General features: G+C 40.6%; 1 protein-coding gene across 3 annotated transcripts in view; it reads right to left on the bottom strand.

The window, feature by feature from the left end:
• Positions 1-206: 206 nt before the first annotated feature.
• LOC110961821 (neural cell adhesion molecule 2) overlaps positions 207-22758 on the bottom strand; it is a 361000-nt gene continuing 338448 nt past the window's right edge. Inside the window, exons 16-18 of one of the 3 annotated variants that reach the window (XM_051943455.1) lie at positions 15906-16113; positions 15516-15555; positions 207-3131 (exon numbers count right to left, since the gene is read on the bottom strand). In XM_051943455.1, the coding sequence (XP_051799415.1) occupies positions 3075-3131; positions 15516-15555; positions 15906-16113 (305 nt within the window). In that variant the 3' untranslated portion in view covers positions 207-3074. The remainder of the gene's footprint in view (positions 3132-15515; positions 15556-15905; positions 16114-22758) is intronic. The other 2 variants (XM_051943453.1, XM_051943454.1) reach the window with 2 other exon arrangements.

The raw sequence follows: 22758 nt of genomic DNA, 5'->3' as shown, positions 1-22758 counted from the left end.
CTGAGGTAACAAATCAAGTGACAAGTCGAGACTGACATTCAGAGGAGTCACCCCCTGCTGGCCATTAGAAAGAATGCACTTTAATGTGACTTCCACTTCACTTTTCAGACCCAGAGGCTCCGGTCAAACATTTGAAACTTTTAGGGCACGCAAGATAACGAGCCAGTGAACGCACAATGATGAAATCATGAATGACAACGTCTCACTCTCTTCTACCAGGACATGTTTATTTACAGCGGCAAATGATAGGAGTCACAAGTGTTCCACAGGTACGTACAGAGAGACATCAATAGTTCCCACCTCCTGCACAAAGCACACTCAGCGGGGACAGTCCAGGGGACACGGGGCGCATGGGGACGAAGAGGACATATACTGTACACTGAGCTCAAACACACCTGTTATACCCCCGACGGAAAGAAAAGGGACGAGGCACGGTGGAGGAGACGGCGGGGGAAAAGGAGAGGAAAGGGGCCGGTGGTGGAGGGTGGGATGTGTGTGGGGGGGTTTTAGACTCATATTCAAATACAAAAGAACATGTACAAATCGTATAGCCTCCAGGCACTGTGCTCCCGTATTTACAGTGATCGTAACAGGCGGCGGTGCCCACTCCATGGCAGGACCATCCGTTTGAGATATGCAGGTACAAGGGAGCTCGCTGGGAAACAAAGCCGGCGCTACGAGGTCTGAGATAAAAACCGGCGGAGTCTGAGAGGCAGGGAACAGTGGCGGGCGGGTGGAGTGCTGCAGCCCGGGGGGGAATTAATCACTGTCGAGAAGTACATAATCAGGTTTTACCTATCAGAGCGCGCCCCGAAACTCGGCGCGAGAGCTCTCGCCGGGACACACTTGTGCACTCGCAGCACTTGGACATTCATTCTTGGCATGTGGTCATCATCACTTTTGCCGAGCCGCATGATGGAGCTTTAATATAAATACAAATAACTTATAAGAAAATAACGTGGTGAGTTTTTTTTTCCTTTTTCACTTTACGTGATTTGTAAGCGGGAGACTGAAAAATATCAATGGGCACAGACACTCACGCACAGATTGACTCACAGTACGTGCAGATACATTCAACAGACATACATGCAACCTGATTCATGGAGACAAGTGTATTCACCCACCCATGCATGTATGTATACACACACACACACACACTCGCACACACACACACTCTGTGATGATGCATTACATGCCGTTAAAACCAGACTTCTGCAGCCCCATCGCTTCACTTCCTACTCCACCTGACATCTAGTTGCACTAGGTAGTAATACACATCTGTTTTCTCTCCAGTGGCGTCGACTACAATCCACGATCCTAAGACTACGTTTCCCAGAATTCACAGCACCACAATAAAATTCAATCTCTTGACACATTCTGTGGCGGAATAAAGCAGCTAAGTCGCGATCAAAAATCCATTTGACGGTCTATACTGCTGCGTCGGCGTTGGGCCACAAGAGGGGAAGGAGAGAGGGAAAAAAAAATAAAGAAGAGAGAAGGCACATTAATGCCGTAATTACTGCCTCCATTGAAATGCCGTGAAATAGCCTTTGGGCATGGATTTTCTTAAGGGAAAGCAAATGACTGGGAAAAGCAATATTACACCATCACTGAACTTTGGACCAGAAACACAACGGAAAGAGAAGAAGAAGGAGGAAAGGAAACAAAAAAAACGCTTTTCATCTGAGGAGTGTTCGCGCAGAAAGAAAAAGAAAAGAAAGGAAAAAATAAAAGCCAAGCCTTTTGCATTTCGAAAAGACACATCCTTTAGGGTATATTTACATAAAAGCTTTGTAAAATACTCTTTTTTTCACCTATGTACAACACATGACAACATCAGAGAATAGCGATCAGACCAAGAAAAGTTGAGGAAAAAAAAAAGAATGAGGCAGATCTGAGACCAGAATGAAGAAAGAAAACAGTGTTTGTCGTTAAAAAAACACACATGAAACCGGTGCTGATTTACTTCTCTCGAGAGTGCCGTTACTTCTTTGTTCCCATGCCTTGAGTGGTACCCATGACTGCTTCTACACATAGCAAAGATCACCATTCAGGGCACTTCTGGGAACGCCTTCCAGCACGTAATCATCATTTTTTGTCATTACTCGTCGTGCACGAGGGCATAAATTGGCTTGCAGTGCACTTAACCTCTGGCTGCAGTGTGCCCTATATGGTATGCAGACCGGAACGCGATGAATAAAACATACTTTTCCACACACGTCGTTAGAGAATGAGAGCGTCAATAATATAAAAGGCTTTGCTAACAATGACATCAATGCACATGTATGGTATTATACGGTTAGACTGCGACACATTCTCATTTTTTTTTTGTTCTTCGTGATTTTTGATTTTTTCTCAAGCCCCCCCCCCTCCCCCTACAACATAGATTGCACAAAAAGAAATCCAAATTCTTCACCCTCGATTTTTTTTTTCTTCCTGAAGCGATAAAGCCTTTTTCGGAGTTGTTTGCCTTTTTTTTGGTGCTGAAGCCAGAACTTGATGAGCTAGACACCTACCTTGGCTATTAAAGGCATAAAAAGGTTTGTCAGTGAGGGTCGGCCCGAGGAAATAAACAGCATCAATGGCGTGAGCAGCTATAGTCCTCCACTTGTGATTGTTTCGCGTGAAAGGGGCTCGAGACGCCATTTGACTGGATGAAAACCTCATGTGGGGTGAAGCGGACCATAAAAAAAAAACAAACGGCATAATCAGAGAACAGACACAACAGAAGGTGACAGAAATAATAATATACAATCATTGATCAACAAGAGCCTTCCACTGATGCCATGTTTTGTAGGAACATGATACAATAACCACTCAGGGCGTCGAAAAGGTTGACCCTCTCTTCCTGTCTATTTTCTCTAGTATTTCTATGTACACATGCCTTTCACCGGGGCATTGTTATAAACAGATATGGTATTCATCTCCACTATTTTCCAGTGTTGTAGTTTGTCTGGGTTTTGGTCTCGTGATTCCGAATGTTCTTTTGGTGGCGAAGGAGGGCGACCGACCCTTTTTACGCTTTGCTGTCGTCGGGTTTTGTGTGGAGGCTGTTGTCACCGTGCACCTTGATTTCAATCGTATCCGGCTTGAGAGACTCTTTTCCATTTTCTTCCTTCAACGGTAGCTTCCTGTGGAGGAAAAAACAAGACGGGAAAATCAGGAAGTTTGCAGCATGGACATTTCGCAGCTGGGTAATTAACACAATTAACACGGACAGGCACGCATTCAAGAGTGGTGTATTTTCATGAAGAACAACCGTGAGGTAAAGTAGAACTGAATTAGCGCCGCAAGAGAGCGTGGGCTTAATGGTTTTCTCTACAAAATCTGTACTTTCCTGCTATAAAGCCCACCAGTAATCCCCTTTTCGACCTTTGGGTGCCTGAATGAGTTGCCTCCATTGGGACTAATAAAGCTGAATTAATTGAAGGGAAAAAGCAGCAGGGGTATTAAATATAACAGCCACTACAAGGCTGCACAAAGGGTTATAAAAAGCCAAATTACTCATAATTCTCGCCTCCCTTTGGTTTGGATGAATGGAGGGCTGATCAGAGTGGTGTTGCGTTGGTTTGCAGTACATATAGAAGATGTCTGATGAAAATGGGGATGAGGCAAAGCATGAAAAGTCGTATGTAAACATAACTGAGGAGGCCTGGAACTTCTGCATCTGTTCCAGTCAAAAGTTTGGACACACCTTGTCTTTTAATGATTTTATTCATTGTAGATCAATACTGAAGACATCAAAACGATGAAAAAAACCCATATGGAAGAAGAAAAGCGCTCAGAGAGCACAGTACTCCTCCAAGGCTGCTCATTCCCTTTTTGTTTATGTTGTTTTAGTCTTTTTTTGACTCATTTTGCTTCTCCCTTTTGTCATTTTCTGTGTCCTTTTTGTCTCGCTTACATTTTTGGTCTTTCGTCATTTTGCATTATTCGTTGCTTTGTGTGTAGTTTTTGTCCCTTCGTGTCTTGTTTTTGTGTCGCTTGTCAATTTGTTGGTCGCTTTTTTGTCTAGTTTTTGCCTCTTTTTTTGTTTATAGGTTGCTCATAATGTTTTGTATAAAGATAATTCCTTTCATGTGAACATTTTCAGAATGCACTTTTATTGCACTAAAACAAAGAAAAAATTCGGACTTGTGGTTATTTATAGGTTATTATGTTGTGATTTTACTGCTCTGGCCCACTTCAGATCAAATTGGGCTAAGTGTGGCCTCTGAACTAAAATGAGTTAAAAAAAAAAAAGATAATATAAAAAAATATATGCGTTTATTAAGCACAGGCCATTTGATTGGCCGGCTCAGACGCGCTCGTACATCTCTTCCTCCGCGAGGCTTGTTTTGAGTAATTCAGCAGAAGGACATCACAGCTTTATCTTTATGTTAATGTGGCCACGAGATGGAAATCTAAGCAGCCTGCGATTCAAGTCATATGATATATGAGAGCTTTCATCTGCATTTGGCCGATTTGGCTTCATCCAAGTGCAGTTAATACAGCGACTGGGTCAGGAAAAAATAATGCTGCGGCATAATGCGAGTTAAATAGTGGCAAATTCTAATTTCTTTTGTCGTAATGACCCACATTTATATTCTAATTTTGCTAACACTCATGCGGCGTTTGGACGTTTGAAATGGCCCATAATTAGCGAGCCGCTATTAAAAAAAAAGGGACATAAATCTTCCTTCTGAGCCATTACAGGTGACTCATTGTTTTTGTGCGCACTCCGTCTGCAGATTTTCATTCCTTTGATGCATTCGTATGCCGGCGAGGCAGCCATTTCAAAATAATTTATCGGCAGTGTCAAATTTATCTGCTGCAGGGAGTAAAAAAAAAGCCAAAACACACATAGCGACCAACCAACAAGGACACATTCATTGTAAATATGACCCACGCAAGGACTTGTGTGGTGTAAACAGCTTTCCGTCTTCTGTTGTGTCATTTTGGAAGTAAAGCCTTGTGCTGGAGCTTCAGTCTCATTGCAGCAGAAGCCAGCTCTTATGCCCAAATGACAACAAAAAAAGAAATCCACAGAAAGTAGAAAGAGAAAAGCACTGACTTGTTGTCCTTGCTGCTTATTTTTTAAAAACTTATATGCACCATATAAATGGAGCTGAGCTGCTGCTGTACACGCCTCCTTCAGGAAGAAAACTCTCTCTGCATCTGTAATTGACGGATGAATGCAGAGTCTGAATAACAGACAATCTATCCCTTTCTTTTTGAACAATAATTTTAATGGAAAATAGACAGCATTATCTATCTATCTATCTTTATCTGCAGCAAAGTTTTTAGCTAGCTATGTTAGCGGGTTTTACCTGACTGAAATGAAGTGGTAACGTAGTCATAATGGACAGTGTTTCATGCTCATTCTGTTGTGTGGCAACAGAAACAGAAAAATATGTAAATAAGGACAACTTTATTGGAAATTCATCTGTATTAAAATGCAGCATATGTGAGTGCTTTTATTGTTTATTCTGCGCTCAGCTCGTGGAAACTTTTCATATCGACATTATTGAACATTTTTATCACACTACAATTTCTTCAAGCGAATTGTCAATTTAAAAGGTGTCTCTATATCAGCACAAAATCACCCTCAAATTGCCATATTGGCCGTTACGGGAGGCTTTCAACGAGCGAGATCATAAATGTAAAACAGCAGCCCTGCGTGATGCTGTACCTAATAAGCCCAAATATTGCAATTGGCCAGAGGGGGTTCCCCTTTGGCTGATTGGTGGATGTTAAAGTTCCTGCGCAGTGGAGCCAATTTCATGTCTCATTAGCTTCATGAAAACCCAGATTGGACTCTTCTCAACTTATGGCAAGGTCTCGCAGCTTGTGGTTTCCTCTTTCCTTGCATGTAAATCCAAGAGAATCACAAACATGTCGGCTGAAACAACATATCGGTCGAATTTGTCGTTAAAAAAGTTGATATAATGAGAGCTAGTGCTCAGGTAAACTGGATTCAACTTTTCTGTACATTATGTGACGTTCTATTCAGCAGATCTGTTTAATCAAATGCAACAAGAGGAACTCGTGTCACTACATGACGCACTTTTTACACTCTAGTCCGTCTAGACGACGTGTGAACTGCAGCTTTCACAGGCTGCTGTTCAAATCACTCCAATCTCTCATTAGCTACAGTATCTGCAAAAAGTGTTCGAGGCCTACATTTTTTTCATGAATAATTACTTAGTAATGGAGCTACGTGTGGAGAAGAGGGTGTCACATGTTCACTGCAAGCACATCTGACGATTCAAAAGCTAAAAATTACACCCAGAGATCTGAGAGTGCAGATAAAAGGCAGGCAGATGCAGAAAAAAACAATCAGGTAAAAGAAAAAACAACTAAGGAAGCCTACAGAGCTGGAATCAAAGAAAACACACAAAGCAGGCAGAGGTTGCAACAAAATCCCAATGAAAAGTTTTGTGACAAAATTGGCAGAAGAAACTTTTGTCAAAGCTGAGATAAGGCTAGTTGAAAGCTAACGTGGCTAACAGCACCCTGCAACAACGGGAGCATCTCACAAGAGGCCTTCGCTGTTTAACGCTTTGGTTACTTTGAAATTGGGTAAATGAGGAGGCTGAGTTGTCTTATCTGCTTTTCTAGGATGTCTATTTTTCATTAACTCCTTTTGGAAGCGAGATATCATGACGACCACTTGTTCAGTCCAAAGTGGAACTCGTTTTTCTAGCCCACAAAAAAATAGATCTGTGTACAATTTTGAGTGGAACGAACCTTTAAACCATACCTCGGTTGTTAGAAAGTACTAACGGATGAAAGAAGTCTCCAGAGAGTCATATTTTGGGCAGAATTAACCTTTAAAACCACAACCCATTGCATTAGAAAGTCCTGTTACGGTAAAACGAGCCTTTAAGACAAGAATTACTTGGACAGATGCTAATAGTTTTGAGTGAAATAAACCATAACTGCTTTGTTAGATAAGGGGATTTTGGTTGGAATTAACCTTTAAAAATAAGCCACACACTGTAGTGATTGTCCAATTTGGTAGGGGGCGCTATGGCAACAAACAAGGGTCCTGGAAGTGTGGTCCTGCACCTGCAGCGTTGGGATTGTGTTGTGTTTTCAGGTTTTGAAGGCAGCACAACACTGTGAAACTTGCAGCTTCTCACCAAGTTTGTCTAAGTTGAGTAAAGCAACAGCCGCAGACTGAAGGAGACTTAAGGGATGAATTTAATCAGCAATCACTTCCTGCCACTGTCAAAATAAATGCGTACTGTGTGACATAAAGTAGTCATTCATTGTATTAAACGTGTAGAAATGGAAAAACAGAGATTTTATGTCCCAACTGTGTGTCAGCTTTCAGACCCTCAATAGCAGTACTTTTGAAATTAATCAATACAGGAAACTAAATTTTAAATAAATGTTAAATAATTATTTAATAAAATCTAAATCCAATTAAATACATGAATGCATTTTTTTATTTATTTAAATATTATTGCTTTTGTATTACTTTTATTTTTTATTATTTATTGCTATATGCTTCGATTAATTTTTTATTTATTATACACACAATATTTTCCCGACATTTATTTCTAAATATTTAATTTATTATATAAACAATATACACTTCTTACAAAGCCCAATTATTATTATTTTGTATATTTTTAGTATAATATACAGAGAATGTTTTCCCTATATGTGTCTCATCAAGCTTATTTATTTATTTGGAATTATATTGTATTATACATACACAGTATTTCCTGTATTCTTCAAGTAATTCTATTTCCTAATTTTTATTTAGAATATAAATAATAATATTTACATTATAAAAAAATAATAAATAATATTTATTATTTTTATTTATTATTTACTATTTATTATATTTTATTTATTATACACACTATTCTTTCTCGAGATGCTTCTTATCAAGCCTATTTATTATTCTTTTATTATTTTTTTTTTTACTTATTATATACACCATATATGCTCCTTACAAAGCTGATTTATTATCTTTTTTATCAATACTATATTTACTACATACACATCATTTTCCATATATGGTTCTCATAAAGTTTTGTACATTAAAATTCTATTTTTTTATTCTTATTTTTGTCCGTGTGTTCAGATCAGACAGACCCTTCTGGTAGCTTCAACTATAAGAAGCAAAACAATGAAGGAAACTCCCTGAAGGATTTAACTTGATGGACAAATGACTCTTCCACCACCAAAAGAACTCTGTGACTTTGGTTGATGGTCTTTTTTTTTTTCCAACATCTTGCTTTGCTTGTGCAGCTCCATCACTGGCAACAGAGGAAATAGAGATGAAACACAGCAGCAAACTCATTTGCAAATCCTGCTGGCGAGCACAGAAGTTGTGCTCAAAATGATGCGGAGCGAACAGAAATGCTACGGGGTCTCGACAAGCCTCCGATTATGCCGTGAGAGCTGGTGGGCTGCAGATATATCAGAGCCGGTGTGTGGATGTGTGTTTGTAATCTGTAAACTCGTACGTGACGCCAAAGCGCAGCAGGGCGACTTGTTCTTTCCTCTACTGACGTTAATTAAGCGAACGGCCATTTACAGCTACAATCCCTGTTTCTCATACAGATAAATGAGGCGGCCCGAAGCTGCAGAGCATCCCAAGGGTGTTTGTTTACATTGCGATCTCAATCTTTACATCATATTTCATAGCATATTTTATCAGCGCTGACATCCAGGGTCTTACAGAGGAGTATTTCTCTCACCTGACTAGAAATCAGCTTGTCGCATTGTGGAATGGACACAATGTAGGGAGACACCAGAAACCAAGCACATCTACGTACTTTTACAAAGTCAGGTGAGCTCCTTCCAAAGCCTTTTAGCTTCTCCAGACACCCAGCGTTTTGTTTGCTTTGGCGTGAAGAGGGAACACTGCAAACTCGCACTTAATTAAATGTCAGACATCTCAGTCTGCCGCTCCAGAATCTGAAATTCAAGTGCTCTCGACATGTCAATAACACAAACTGTCTGGTCTTTGAAAAAGTTTGCATAATCAAGGGTGTCTGTATCTCTATAGTGATGTGTATTTTTGTGTTTTATTTTTTACGAGCGCGACAAAAACAAAGAGGGAGAAAGATGTGTCTATTGTAATCACTAAAATAGTTACAACGCATCAGTTGTTTATTCTCGAAAAACACCTAAAACTGTGCAGTAACTTCTCCATTTTCTCAGTCACAATCCATCAGTTTTAATGAATGAATTCACTGCAGCTTTCACTTCATTTTCTGCAACACAACGTCTCAAAACTGAATGTACATCCTGTCTGTGAATCCTCATTTCACTGGGACAACACAGTTCTAATAGTTAGACTGTGACATGCCATGTAAAAGAAATTAAAATGGTCTTTTCACAAATGAATGAGCGAATAGTTATCAGCAGAACAGCTTTATAACACGAGGAGAAACTTGGCTTTTTTTCCATTAATGCAACAATATATTTTAACCATATTAATTTAATTTTTAGTGGAATTATTGAATAATAATATCATTTTTGGGCATTTTAAAGACCAAACAGCTCATCAATAACTCAGAAAAAAAATCAACAAGTCAAGCGAAAATGTAAATAATTGTTATTCGTGAGGACCTGTTGGCCTAAAATTGAAAACTGAGCTCCATTGGCGTCATTTTTCTACTCACAGGGTAGTCTGATCGATGTAGAACATCTCTTGGAGGTCAAAATGGATGCTTTGCTGGTGTTGTCACTGAACATGCGGTGTCTAATGTCGAAAAAAGTTGTGTTTAACTCGGGCTGGGACTTCAACATGCTAATTTTGATTCAAATTTTAAACACATTTAATCGCACCTTTCTCAGTTCCCTAATTTCTGGCACACCGGTAACATTAATGAGCACTCCAGCCCAGTAGGTGGCAGTAATGAACCAAAAATCTGCTTGCTAGCTGTGAAGAAGATGCACAGGATGCACTGAGTGATGTCAGCGCACAAGAAAGTTTGGTGAACAGTGAAGGAAGACGAGACCGCATTGAGCTTGTTGGGCGGAAACTTTTCTTCTAAAAAATTTCCCGATGGCAGCTTGGAGAAAAGCGTGGTTGTGTGTAAATTGCGCAACAAAGTTTTCTTATCATCGCAGCACTTCAAGCCAATGGTATCACCTCAATGCAAAACATGTTGCTATGAGCTCCAGAGCTAAAGCTACATGTCCACAGGGCCAGTTTTTCCTAACATGGTCGATCTTCAGTCTGGTACAAACGTTGGACCAACATGGTCGCAAACTTCCTCTTTTAGTACGAAAACTGCTCACCAAAAAGTATTTCTGAAAGCATGTGAGGTGAGAAATAAGCTGCTGAATCCGTCCTCGTTTTAGCTCGACGACGGCTAGTTTAGACGTTTCACAAAAGTTTCATGATTCGTTGGACTGCTGCTCGCCGCACCGAATTTGCATAAAGTAGAAAAGAAACTACTTTATGCAAATGTGGTGCAGTTCACATAGACAATCATGGGATGTGAAAAATTGACGGCTCTTGTGGACACGTACTTGATCGTTAGCTAAGACAGTCCTGGTACTGACGAATGGTGTAAACAACATTTTTCGAGACACTGAAAGGGCCTGAGTTTACAAAGTCGTAAAATGATGACGATAATCGCTATAATTGCACTTTAAGTTTGCAGTAATCTGTGAATGTAGTCGAAAGATGAAAAATGCACAGATAATTATAAATGGAACATCAACATTTTTGTTGTTTAAGTTCACGTATATGTCATCAATTCGGTCAACAACCAAAATTTATTTGAATTGAAAAATTTTGCTTATTGTGTCAGGTATTGCTATTTGGCAAAAAAAAAAAAGCGATTAATTAATTACAAAGCTTCTAATTAATTCCATTAATTTTTCAAATCATGTCCCACCACTAATTTTAACCCACACCAAGATCTTCTCCTAAACTGAACAAAGTAGTTTTGGTGCCTAAACATGTCCAAACACTGAGTGAAACAAGACTAAAGTCATGAAATAAAACAACATTAAGGAAAAATAAAAAGAGTTCAACACAGAACTTCAGTGTGGTGGGCGACAGTCCTGTGACGTAGACCTCTTCTACTGTGGCAAACTCACTGCGAGTGTCTTTTAAAGGTGAGAAAGTCTTATATGTCCATCGGCGTTGAATATTGACACGGTGGCAGCAATGCCAAAGGACACCTTGTGAGCATCTCTGAGACACCGCAGTGTTTGACACTCTGAAGGAGAACGGCTGGTGTTGCTGCTGCACTGGAGGTGATGGAACAAATTATTTTTAGTGGCTGCCTACGAGGACATTGCACCAATCAATCTGGCACCGACGTCGCAGGAAAGCAAATAAAACTGACAAGTCGAGTCAAAACAAACACCAAGCACAGCACATGCAAAAATCAGTTCAACTTAAAGTTCAGGTTTTGGTCTATATTTCAAGGATCCACATTAGGATTCGGACACTAATGGGGATGCAGTGTGTTCAGGCTGCAGGTTGCTTCTCGACTTGAGACAGTTCTGGTCGATCGTTCATGCTATTTGTCTTCTTGTACACTTTGTTGGGTAGAACAACTGCCAAAAACTGAAATAAAGTGATTTATGGCAACTCAAAGAATGGATTTTTCTTCAGTTCTTGACATGGCTGCAGGATAGTTTTCCTCCTGCGACTGAAGGATGCCAGACCTTTAACTGTACTCGAGTGGTTCAGATTCCTGCCTTCGATCATTAGACATGCATGAAGACATATCAAAGTCACTGAGGCTCAACTTGTATCTGTTCACTGACATCAGAATATATCCGAACATTTAAATTGTGACTGAGCAAAATACCAGCTTTATCAAGCCTGTGGGAAGATGGATTAATGTAGTTTTGTACTGAAGTTGCTACCGATTTCTTGTCATATTTAAAACCATCTTATAAGCTTATATTAGCAGAAGGAACTCGATGATCTGAGACTAAATAACCAGACAGTGATACTTAAAATGTGAAAATGTGATTCATTTCTATGTGTTATGCCCAGACGGCGAGTTTGAGGTCAAGTTCTTGAGGAGTTAAACAGCAGAGAGAGTCAGACGGTGTTCTCCCGTCTCTGCACTGGTCTCACAGACATCACAGAACTTAACACTGGACGGACTTCTGAAGTCAACTGGGCCACTGCGAACACGGTCGATCCTTTCAACTTTCCCCGAGGCGTCGCCTGGCGTTTCCACTCTGATCTCGGCACAAATCGACGGACTCCTGACAGAAACAACTCCGTCGTCCGTTTGTCCACTCGCTCAGCTCTGACTTTCGGATAAAGCTGCACCGCTGAGAGGCCACTTGGCCGCTGGCTGCTCCCCGAAAAGCTGCACAATCACATCGAGGTGGGAAACCAGGCAGTAAATATCTTCTACGACCACATTCAACCCTGAATTCTGTGTTAAAAACCTGCCAGGAGTGGACCAACTGTACATAAACACAACACAGACTCTGATCTGTGCCTCTTCTCACCTCTCTGATTTAAAGTCCGCCCCTTCTGTTTATCACTGTATACACTCTTATTGATGCCACTATTGATATTGCTACTCAGGGTTTGCTGCTCTTTGCGTCTTATTACCCTTCAGCACCTCCGGACTCGCTCTATTGACACGTTGAAAACTCAGCAGGAGCGTCGGAGCCTCGTATTATTTCTGGCGTTATCTCATTAGACTCACTTCAGCTCAGTGCTGTGACTCACTGTGGAGCTGCTTTACTTCATTCTCTCCACAGCAGCCTCTGTTCCTATCAGCTCCGAACCCACAAACAGCAGCCGCGATAGAACGACAAGTGAAAACTCGAAATCAGCAGCATGTCTTCATCAACGCCGTTTGTCACTCCAAATGGATTCTTTTGAGTCCGTTTTAAGCCGTTCTGGTATTTAAGCATCAGTGTATTAGCCAAACACTCAGAGAGCGCAGCAGTCTGCCTGATAACAAAAGAAATTGTTCTCAAACAACATTCAAAAACATTTTCCAGACATCATCGAGGCCTCCAATGACAATACTTTTTACTTTTTTTGTTGAACACATCGCAGAACGTCCTTCTATAAAACATTTATAAAATGTTAACAAAAGAAAGATGTTCTCAATGCAACAGTTGGAAAATATTTCAAGATGTTATCAAGACCTCAGATAACAGCAATTTGATATTATATCAAAGGTGAAACATTCTGACAAAAATGTTCTTTTTTGGGGATGTTGTTGAGGGAACAATCATACTATCTATAAACAACAAAAGCACCCAGAGAGCGCAGTACTCCTCCAAGGCTGCTCATTCCCCCATATGGCATGGTCAGAAATGACAATGACACCTCTTCTGTTTGGAGCGGGTGTGCAAATATGTTCATTTCACATATGCTGATTATACTTATTCAGCTAAGCAGAAGAAGTTTCATATCAAAAAAAGTATTTTTAACGTTGTTTTTTTTTTAATTAAAAATGGGTCAATTTGACTCGCAACATGACAGGAGGGTTATGATCTGGCGTGAACTAACCGTGACGTCACCCGTTGGTTTCAACGCCGAGCAAATGAAGCCTGGATTTGGTACTTCCTGGTTGCCGTTTTGGAATTTTTGAAGCCAGTGACGTAAAAAGCGTCATCAAACAGACTGGACCGGAGAGCAACTAGGGGCAGGATTGGCGGAGGACTCTCTTATCCCGCCCACATTTTACCGCAGAGGCTTTTGTTGCTGTCAATCAAGTATAGCCACGCCCCCTGGCTCCGCCAACTTCAACGATTTATTTAAAATTCAGTATTGATTTATTTTAAGATCGGCCACCTGATCTCTCATTTTGACCATGAAAACTAACGGGAAAAAATCCTGAGCTGTAGAACATCAGTCTATCAAATTTTATTTTTTCCAAAAATGAATTGGGGTCTATGGAGCAAAAGCTTTTTGGAGCCAACCCTAGCGGACGGCGTGATATTGCAAGTTTTTGACACTTCCGGGTGGGCTTCATTTCTGGAGCCAGATGCTACGTCCATCTTTATATACAGTCTATGGTTATGATAGCCACATCTCCTACAGAAGCATCGTTAATTTTCTAAAAAGAAGGTAACAGGCAAGTCTTACTTACTTGTTTTGGACAGTTTATCGCAGAAGTATCAAACTCATTTCAGTTCTGGGGCCACATTCAGCCCAATTTGATCTCAAGCGACCAGTAAAATCACAGCATAATCACTTATGAATAACGACAACTCCAAATGTTTCCTCTGTTTTAGTGCAAAGAAGTACTTTCTGAAAATGTTCACATTTATTGAACTATGTTTTTCTGAAACATGATGAACAACCTGAAATTTCTTAAGAAAAGTAAGCTCAGTTTAAACAATTTTAGGCCTCAGTTTATCATTTAAACATTACAACCTACAGATCACAGAAGGTCCACAAAGGCACAGAACACTTAGCCACAGGTATCTGGAAGTGCATGATCTCGTATTTTATTTTATGTTCAAAATAGTTTGCTAAGATCTGGAAATTATTTTCATTCATTTCCACATCTGTGGAGTAATCCTAGCCACCACGTCACACAAACTAATGCAGGAAAAGGTTCAGCTGTCCCACTGCCTCGTCAATGTTTAAAATCTATACATGAAAAATGCATAAAAGCGGTAGCAGTACATCAACAATAGGGTTCTACAAAACCACTCAAGCCGTTGACTGGCATTATATTGCACAATGTTTCATGTCTTTAAATATTTTTACAGTAAGTATTCAGTTTCACCGCTGTAATTTTTACACTTTGCCTCCGGCAGGCCGTTTGACACCCCTGGTTTAAAGAATTTGCTTCACTTTCAATTACATGGAAACACAGTTTGTTGAATTTGTCTCTTGGTAGCCTGTAAACTTTATGGGATTGCAGTATTAACCTGCTGGAGCATCACTTTCAAACAGTGTCCTGCATCATCTGGATGTCCCTGTAGACCTGAACCTGCACCAACTATGATCATAAAGCACCCAGAAAACAGAAACACGGAGCTGTTCGGGAAACATAATGCTGTAAATCTGTGACACTGCTTTTGTATATTTGATGCGAAATGAACTGAAGTGTGAAGTGAAACTGCAGCCAGAGAGCAGCTACAGTAGTAACATGCTGTCTGAGCAGCAGCCGCTCAGCGCTGCCAGCTTAGTGACTCAGCAAAAGTCAAACCTTCCTGCTCCTTCCCTTCCTCCTGCGTGCCCTCGCTCTGCATCCACACACACACACACACACAACTGGCACGCTGACAACTTTAGCATGAAAAAAAAAAAGGTGAATGGGCCTCTGTGGGCGCTACGTCTCCTGAACCTGGGCTGGGATGCTGCAGAAAAACAGCGGGACTGAATCTGGAAATCGATTGCGAGAATTTCACGGGGGCTGTCTGATGAGAGGAAAGGAAATTGCAAGGTGCATGCAGGGAGATGGACCATTTGCATGCACAAGTAACGTGAACACAGAGGCACCAACACTGTGAGTGACGCACAACGCATGCAGATGAGATGCCACACCGGTGAACTCACTGCACACAGCATGATGGTAGTGAAGAAGACATAATCAAAGACATACTGTGGCTGAAAGGGGAGTTGGGCGGCTGTTGTAGGTGTACCTACGGCAAATGGTAAAGAGAAGCCTCCTTTTCTTATTCATAGTAATGAAATACGGGAGTTTCATTGTGCTATTTGAAAGAGGATAATTTAGGAAAGAGTTTGTTAGCGGAAGTCCTTGAACATTTTCAAAGATTCATTCATTTCGTTAAATTACGCAACAAAAAAGCAGCCAAAGTGAGCTAAGCATTAAGATACACCCACAGCAGAAGTTCCCTCGGCAAGCATGAATGACCTGGCGACTGGCAAACATTCATACCGTTACCATAGAAATCAAAATCTTTGATCGAAGGCGTAAAAATTCCTGAAAAAAAAAAAAAAAACACGCGGAAAAGAAAGGGGAAAAACTCACAGGTAGGCGGCCTTGCCCTCCTCGATTTCCTTGCCCTTGCCGCTGGTGGCTGTCTTCTTGCTGCACAGCGAGCGCGTGATGCACATCAGCAGGCCGCAGTGACGCAGGAAGAAGCAGCTGACGTCCACCAGCACCAGCAGCAGCAGCAGCGCTCCGAGGCCGAGACCCACCACCGCCCCCAGCCCCAGGCCGCTGAACAGGGATTCTGCTAAGGCAGTGAAGCACACGCACAGACACACAGACACACAACAAGGACAAAACACTGTTAGCAATCTGGGTTTGTTCACTCCGGGATACAAACAGGAGGACGCGTCGGAGCTGCCGAGTCGAGGCCGGAGGTCAGGTTCCGCCTCAGCGTCCGTGCATGGAGGGTTGAAAAAAAAAACAGGAAACTCTAAAGCTGCGCAGAACAAGAACACCCAAAACTTTCACACCCGCTCCAAGGTCAGTGATTTCAACCGGAGCCAGCTGGATTCATTCCAACACGGAGATAAGTCCTAATCCACAACACCTCGACTCCACGCAGCCCTCAGTGGAGGATCTCCATTATTAGCTCGAATCTCCTCCCAAACAAATAAGTGTTTCTGCAAACAGTCAGCGGGGTTGTCGTTAAGCTAGAGCTCTGCAGCCGGCGTCACCACACTGACGCTTCTGTGTCCGCTGGGAGCCTCTTATTTCGCCGGCACTAAACGGAGCCACGTGGGAAACAAATGAAGAATTTTCCAGCTAGAAGTTGAAATAGTTTGTCTCAGAGTGGTCAGCACTCAGTCGGGAACAAGCCTGCTTTCAATTGAAAGTAATGAGAAAATGAAGGTGGCGGTAAAGAGAGGCTCGGCTGAATAGAGTCGTGCCCTTAAGTGATCCTGGGGTTGAGCAAACTGAACATCCACTGTAGGATCACTGTTGACAGCTGGAGGTCAGACCCTGCCATGAGTAATCGGCGATGGAAGAGTGAGGGTGAATGAACCTTTCTACTTAGGAATGCCTCATATGCGCGTTCACTCGTCTGTGAGTTGGGGGGGAAAAAAGGGAGATCCGACATTAATATGAAGGTGTGAGCACTCAGAGTGGTGGAGTCTGGCACCTCCGAGTTAAAAAAAAAAAAAAAGCCCCTGGTGAGGCAGCACTGAGGGAGCCGGAGCTTCTCTCCACTATCTGCCTCCTGGCAAAACAGAAATGTGACCTGAATGCAGGAGATGCACCTTTAGGAAGATTCTCTGCATTCGCACTTATGTATCGTGAGAGAAAAGCCTTGGTGTATCGGTGGTGAATCAGAGCTGGTGGATTGGTATCTCATTGAGAATGTTATCCGACTGAATCCCCGCTAAGCTGTGAAAAACTAAATACTGTTGGAAAGCACAAAGCCTCGAGGCAATCAGTGTAACCTAGTTCAAGGTCCAAACAACACTTCTATGATAGTTTCTTATCTAATTACGAGAATGAAAAAGGTGAACATTGTTGCGGTATAGTATCCTCACTTTTGTGCCTTGAAAGGATCCCACACTAGATTCTATGTTTCCTATGACGCTGCTTGATCATGTCTTTCATTTCACCTCCAGAATATTGACAAAAAATAAGCGCAAAGTCTGAAAAAATAATATTTGGGCTCAACAAAATGAATTAAAACAAACTTTTTGAGTTATGACAACATATTTAATCAAGATAATTAGCTTTTCCTCTCAATCTCTCTTTTATTTACTGTCTGAAATTGTCCGAGGATTTTAAAATAACAAGGCGACTCGAAATCCAGAAGTCAACGGGAAGAAAAATGTACTTAAGCCAGTTTGATAAAGTTATCGAAGCTTACATTTTCTTCTAAATCTTTATCAGGTTCATGCAACATTGTTATGCTAACAACACTCGTCAAAATAATGCTTGGGCTCAACAAAACAGCTTACCACAACAAGTCTGAATCCAACTTTTTGAGTTATGACAACTTCTAATGAAATCATGTTCAACCACATTTAAATTACCTTATTTTTTTAAATTAACTCTGTGAAATTGTCAAGGCATGTTAAGATGCAAAATGGGAATTGAAATCCCGAACTAAAAGTGAAGCCCATTGAATTAAGTTATCTCAACTTAGATTTTGCTTTAAATCAACTCATGCAGAAATTTGACTTAAAATTACTCAGAAATAGTAAGTTTGTGCAATTATCAACGTCGATATGCCGACAGAACTCATCAAAATAATGTTTGGTTTCAACATCACAGCTTCCTGCAACAGCTCGCATAAATGTTTTGGAGTTATGACAGTTTCCAATGAAATCATGCTCAACCAACACACTATGCTAAGCTAAAAGGATTAGCTTTTCCAATAACTTTTTTAAAACTAACTTTGTGAAGTTGTCTAGGCATGTTAATATAGACAATGAGAACTGAAAGTGAAGCCCATTTAATTAAGTTATCTCAATCTACATTAAGTTTTAAATCAACTAATGCAGAAATTTGAGTTGAAATTATTCATAACATTCAATTGAAGCAATTACCAACAGTCAACGAAACTCATCAAAATAATGTTTTCAGCTCTAAATGTTCGTCTGAATGAGTGGATTGCAGTGCAGAAGTCATTTAATAAGTGTTTTGGTGGCTGACTGTCGTGAATAAAACCAGCGCAGCGCCTTAGGGACCTGCATTTATGCATTTCGTTGCTCTAATCCAACTTGAAACTCTGACAATAAGGCTTCGAGGGCTTATACCCTCCAATTAAAGTCGACAGTCAACACTTAGAGCTCGCGGTGGCTGTTCTGCTTCAGATCCAGAGTGCTGCAGTTACAGAGCCAAAACAAGACAAAAAAAACTGTGAGCTCCCAAACACTCCTGCACCACAGTGGAAGTTGTCACAGTGTGTCACAACCCAAACGCCTCTCCTGTTGCCGACTTTGTTCTTGACTTAGAGCCCAACTGCAGACTGGCAGCGAGTCAAAGCAGAGACTCAGAGAGGAGCTCGTGGCAAAAGGAACTCTAATTAAATGGCTTTGCGTTTTCGCGAACCTGGGGGATGCGGGATTTGAAAACTCGTAGACTGGATCAATATTTCCTCACCGCCACAGGCAACTGTTTTGTATCTCACCTTTTAGAAAGTTTACCCGAGTTAATTTGGCTGCTGAAGCCACAGATACAGAGGCGGTAAACAACACCAGCTCGCCCCGAAGCGTTCACATATTCCAGAAAATGAATACTAATCCATTCTTGCGGCCGCACCTTTTCATCATCACTGAACTTTTCGCATCTATCATAAAGCCTTTGGTGTGTTTTAGAAATGTACAAAAGCGTGGTTTTGATGAGCAGATTTTCAACACAGCAATCATAAAGTGCAGATGAAATTGAAAACAAGCAGACGTGTTCTTTAGTTGAAGGACTGCCCAAAGTGTCGGGATAAAGATTTCATTAAAGTGTCACTTTTTGGGACAGCCGAAACTCTTGAGCCTGAAAGACTGAAATCCATAAACATCAGACTTTCATCCGATAAGGAGTATTACTCTAAAGTGCTTAGCAGCAACTTGACAGTTTGAGGTTGGATTGATATGTTACACACTTGTTTACTTGTAGCCATTTTGCCAGCCGTTTTTATTAGATTTATTCCAAGGTTGGAGAGCGCTTCAGGAAAAGAGAAGAGTGCCACGAAGCACGCTGAATGAAAAGAGTGCTTTACTGGCACAAAGAGCACCTCAGAAGACTTTCGGTAATGACGTTTCAGCTGTTATTGTTGGTGTGAATGCATTAGAGGAGCCAAGATGTGTCAGTCTACGGTGGCCTGGAGGTAGCAAATACAACTAACCTGAAAGAAATACATTCACAAAAGGAAAATCCAAAACAATTTCAGCCGAAATGAGTGGAATATTTGTTTTTTTGCTTGTTTTCTGTGAAATGTTGCATTTGCGCAATCGCTAAAATACTGCATTTTGTCACTTCTTAAACCTGCAATCGCCTCAACTCCAAGCTGGTTTTGCTCCCTTTTTACTCCGCAGAACCTTGTGCAATTGTCTCGGCGTGTTAAGATAAACAATGGGAATTGAAATCAGAGCTAAAACTGAAGCCCATTTAATTAAGTTATCTCAACTTAGATTTAGCTATAAAATCAACTAATGAAGAAATTGGAGTTTAAATTGCTCAGAATATGAAGTTAAGGCAATTAGCAACATTATTATGTCAACAAAACTCATCAAAATAATGCTTGCAACGCTAAAAGTTTGTCTAAATGAGCAGATTGCAGTGCAGAAGACATTTAATAAGTGTTTTGGTGGCTGATTGGCCGTGCTCTATTCCAACTTGAAACTGACAACAAGGCTTTGGGAGGCTTGAAGTCACATTTGATTAAAAATTAAGTAAAAATTCTTTGATTAATATTTCTACAAATTGAAAAAAAATGGAGAATTGTTCACCTGTGTTACCAACATTGAGGAAAAACGGTGACAACACTGTAAAAAAGGTTTTAACTTCAACATTTTTAACTATTTGTTATTTTACTGGAGATAATAATTAGTAAAACCACAGGACAAAAGTATTATTTTACACACCAAACATAAAAAATGCCAAAACTGGAAATAATGTCGACATTAAAATGACTAAATTAATATTTTACAGTGTATGGTCGTAAAGTTAAAATTTAACTGTATTTAACCAGCAAAAAACATCATTACTTTACAAATATTTTCTGTTATGTTTACAGTTTTGTATACAGTCTCAGTATTATACCTTTTTTGCATTTTTTTTTATTCATTCAAAAAAAAAATGTACATTTTTATTTGTTTTTTATTCCTCACAGCCTGCAGTTCAGCCCAGCATTTTATTTTTGATCTCTTCAGAACAAACTTTTTGGGTGATTTTTGAAATCAGACTTGCAAAATTATCAGATTTTCTTGAATTATCACAATTTGAAGCTCAGATTTGGTCCATTTTCCAAATCAAATAGAACGTCACAGATGAGTAGTTCAATAGAAAGAAAAAGGAAAAAGGAATAAAGACTATTTGTGTCCCTTTTCCAGCAGCGTTGAAGTCTTACACCATCAGGATTCAGCAGCTGCTCTCTGATAAGTGATTTCTCTACAGAGAACTCTTTGCAGTTGTGAAGAATCAGACAGTCTTTAACTAAAACTGTGCTCCTGTTTGTGACGCATCAGAAGCGAAGGTCGCCTGGTGGCTGACTGACTATGAAACAAAAGCAACACAGTTTGAAGAAATATTATCATTATGTGCTTCAGCGTTGCAGCGTGAGCTGGAGAGACGGCGGCTTCCTTTATGACACGGATCTCTGCAGAGTAAATGAAGGCACGGAAAAATGGCTCAACTTTAAATTTAATGAACGCAGATGAAACAGTCAGCCTGGTGTGGGGCCATGAGTCAAATTGTTTCAAGCTCAAAATACCTGCCTACAATTGAGAAAAAAACAGGATAATGAGAGGAAAATAAGGGAATTCTATAGCAGAAGAACCTAATGCAAAAGCTAAAATGTTTACTTATACATCCAGCGCTTACAGATTTGCGCCTCGTGGTTGCCAACGGCTGCAGTAGATTTATAATCTGAGAGCAGCGAGAAGTATTGAGGTCATTTCTGTAGGAGGGAAATAGAGGATGCTGCTCTGTGTTCGTACTCAAAGATCACCTGCAGTAAAATGGATGCAACAGAAAACACTCCTAGTAGTACGGCACAGGTCAGAGTAATAAACTGCCTGCAGGGGCTGGAGGGCAGAAGGTGTGCTATATATGTAAACACACTTTTTTCTCTTGTCGATACAAATATTTAAAGGTATTCTCATATTCAGCCTTAAATCTGACTTATTGTTGCTGTTACCCAGCCAGTGCGATCTGTCTAAACTTTTGAAGTCAACCATTAGTGTACTGAAGGGCTACAGCTTTCTGTTTCAAGCCAACCAGGCTAATGAAATGTTACTGAATAGACCCGCAATTCAGTAGCTGCTTGATTAATGCCCAAGAAACAGATATTTTCAGCGTGCCTCTGAAACACCTACTTCCATTTGAACCACAATATTGTTCAAAAAAAGAAAAATATGGGTTGGAAAGTGAAAAACAGAGGAATCACAATTATTCCCTGTAAGGTGTTGGTGTAATTTTGTGGAAAGTGAAAGGCTACAGCCAGGAAACAAGAAAAGCAGTACTCCGGCAAGGCTGTCCATTCCCTCATATGGCATTGTCAGAAATGCAGCATGGTTTGTTTTTGTTGTTTTTATTTATAGAAAGGGAGCATTTGTTTATTAATTATTGATGATCAGACTGTGGCCATTTAATACAGATGTACCCACTAACAAAATGACTTTGCACTGAGCACATTATGTATGGATACTGAATTGCATGACCCCTGACCTAAATATGTAGTGGGCGGCAGGAAGTGATGGGACTCGAAACAACCCCACAGTTTAATCAATTGTTCCTGTATCATTTCCAATGGATAACCCCGCTAAGTCCGCAGCGGTCGATTTCGTAGTAGGATAGCAATCATGTGATCATCAGCAGTCAGCTGATGTAGCGTTCACTTGCTGTCATAGTTACAGTGACGCTGTGCTGCTATCTCGCAATGATACTGAAAACTTCTGCTTCACATCACTGCCAAAATCTAATTAATTGGTCCTTGTGTCATTTCTGACCTTCCCTGAAAATTTCATCCAGATCTGTTTGTCCATTTTTGAGTTATGTTGCGCACAGACAGAGTAACAGACGGACAGACAAACGTACTCCGATTGTCACATAACTCCTCCGCATTTCTTGGAGAAACAACATGGAATATGGCTATTCTGTGATCTCTTCGGAGTGAAAAATGAGGGAAAGTATGAGACACCCAACAGCCATACGAGCTACGACTAGTCCTCGCATTTCCACCATAACTAACACCAAA

Source organism: Acanthochromis polyacanthus, chromosome 22, assembly GCF_021347895.1.
Source record: "Acanthochromis polyacanthus isolate Apoly-LR-REF ecotype Palm Island chromosome 22, KAUST_Apoly_ChrSc, whole genome shotgun sequence".
Taxonomy (NCBI): domain Eukaryota; kingdom Metazoa; phylum Chordata; class Actinopteri; family Pomacentridae; genus Acanthochromis; species Acanthochromis polyacanthus.
The sequence above is the reverse complement of the archived record's forward strand: the minus strand, read 5'-3'. Positions and strand labels throughout refer to the sequence as shown.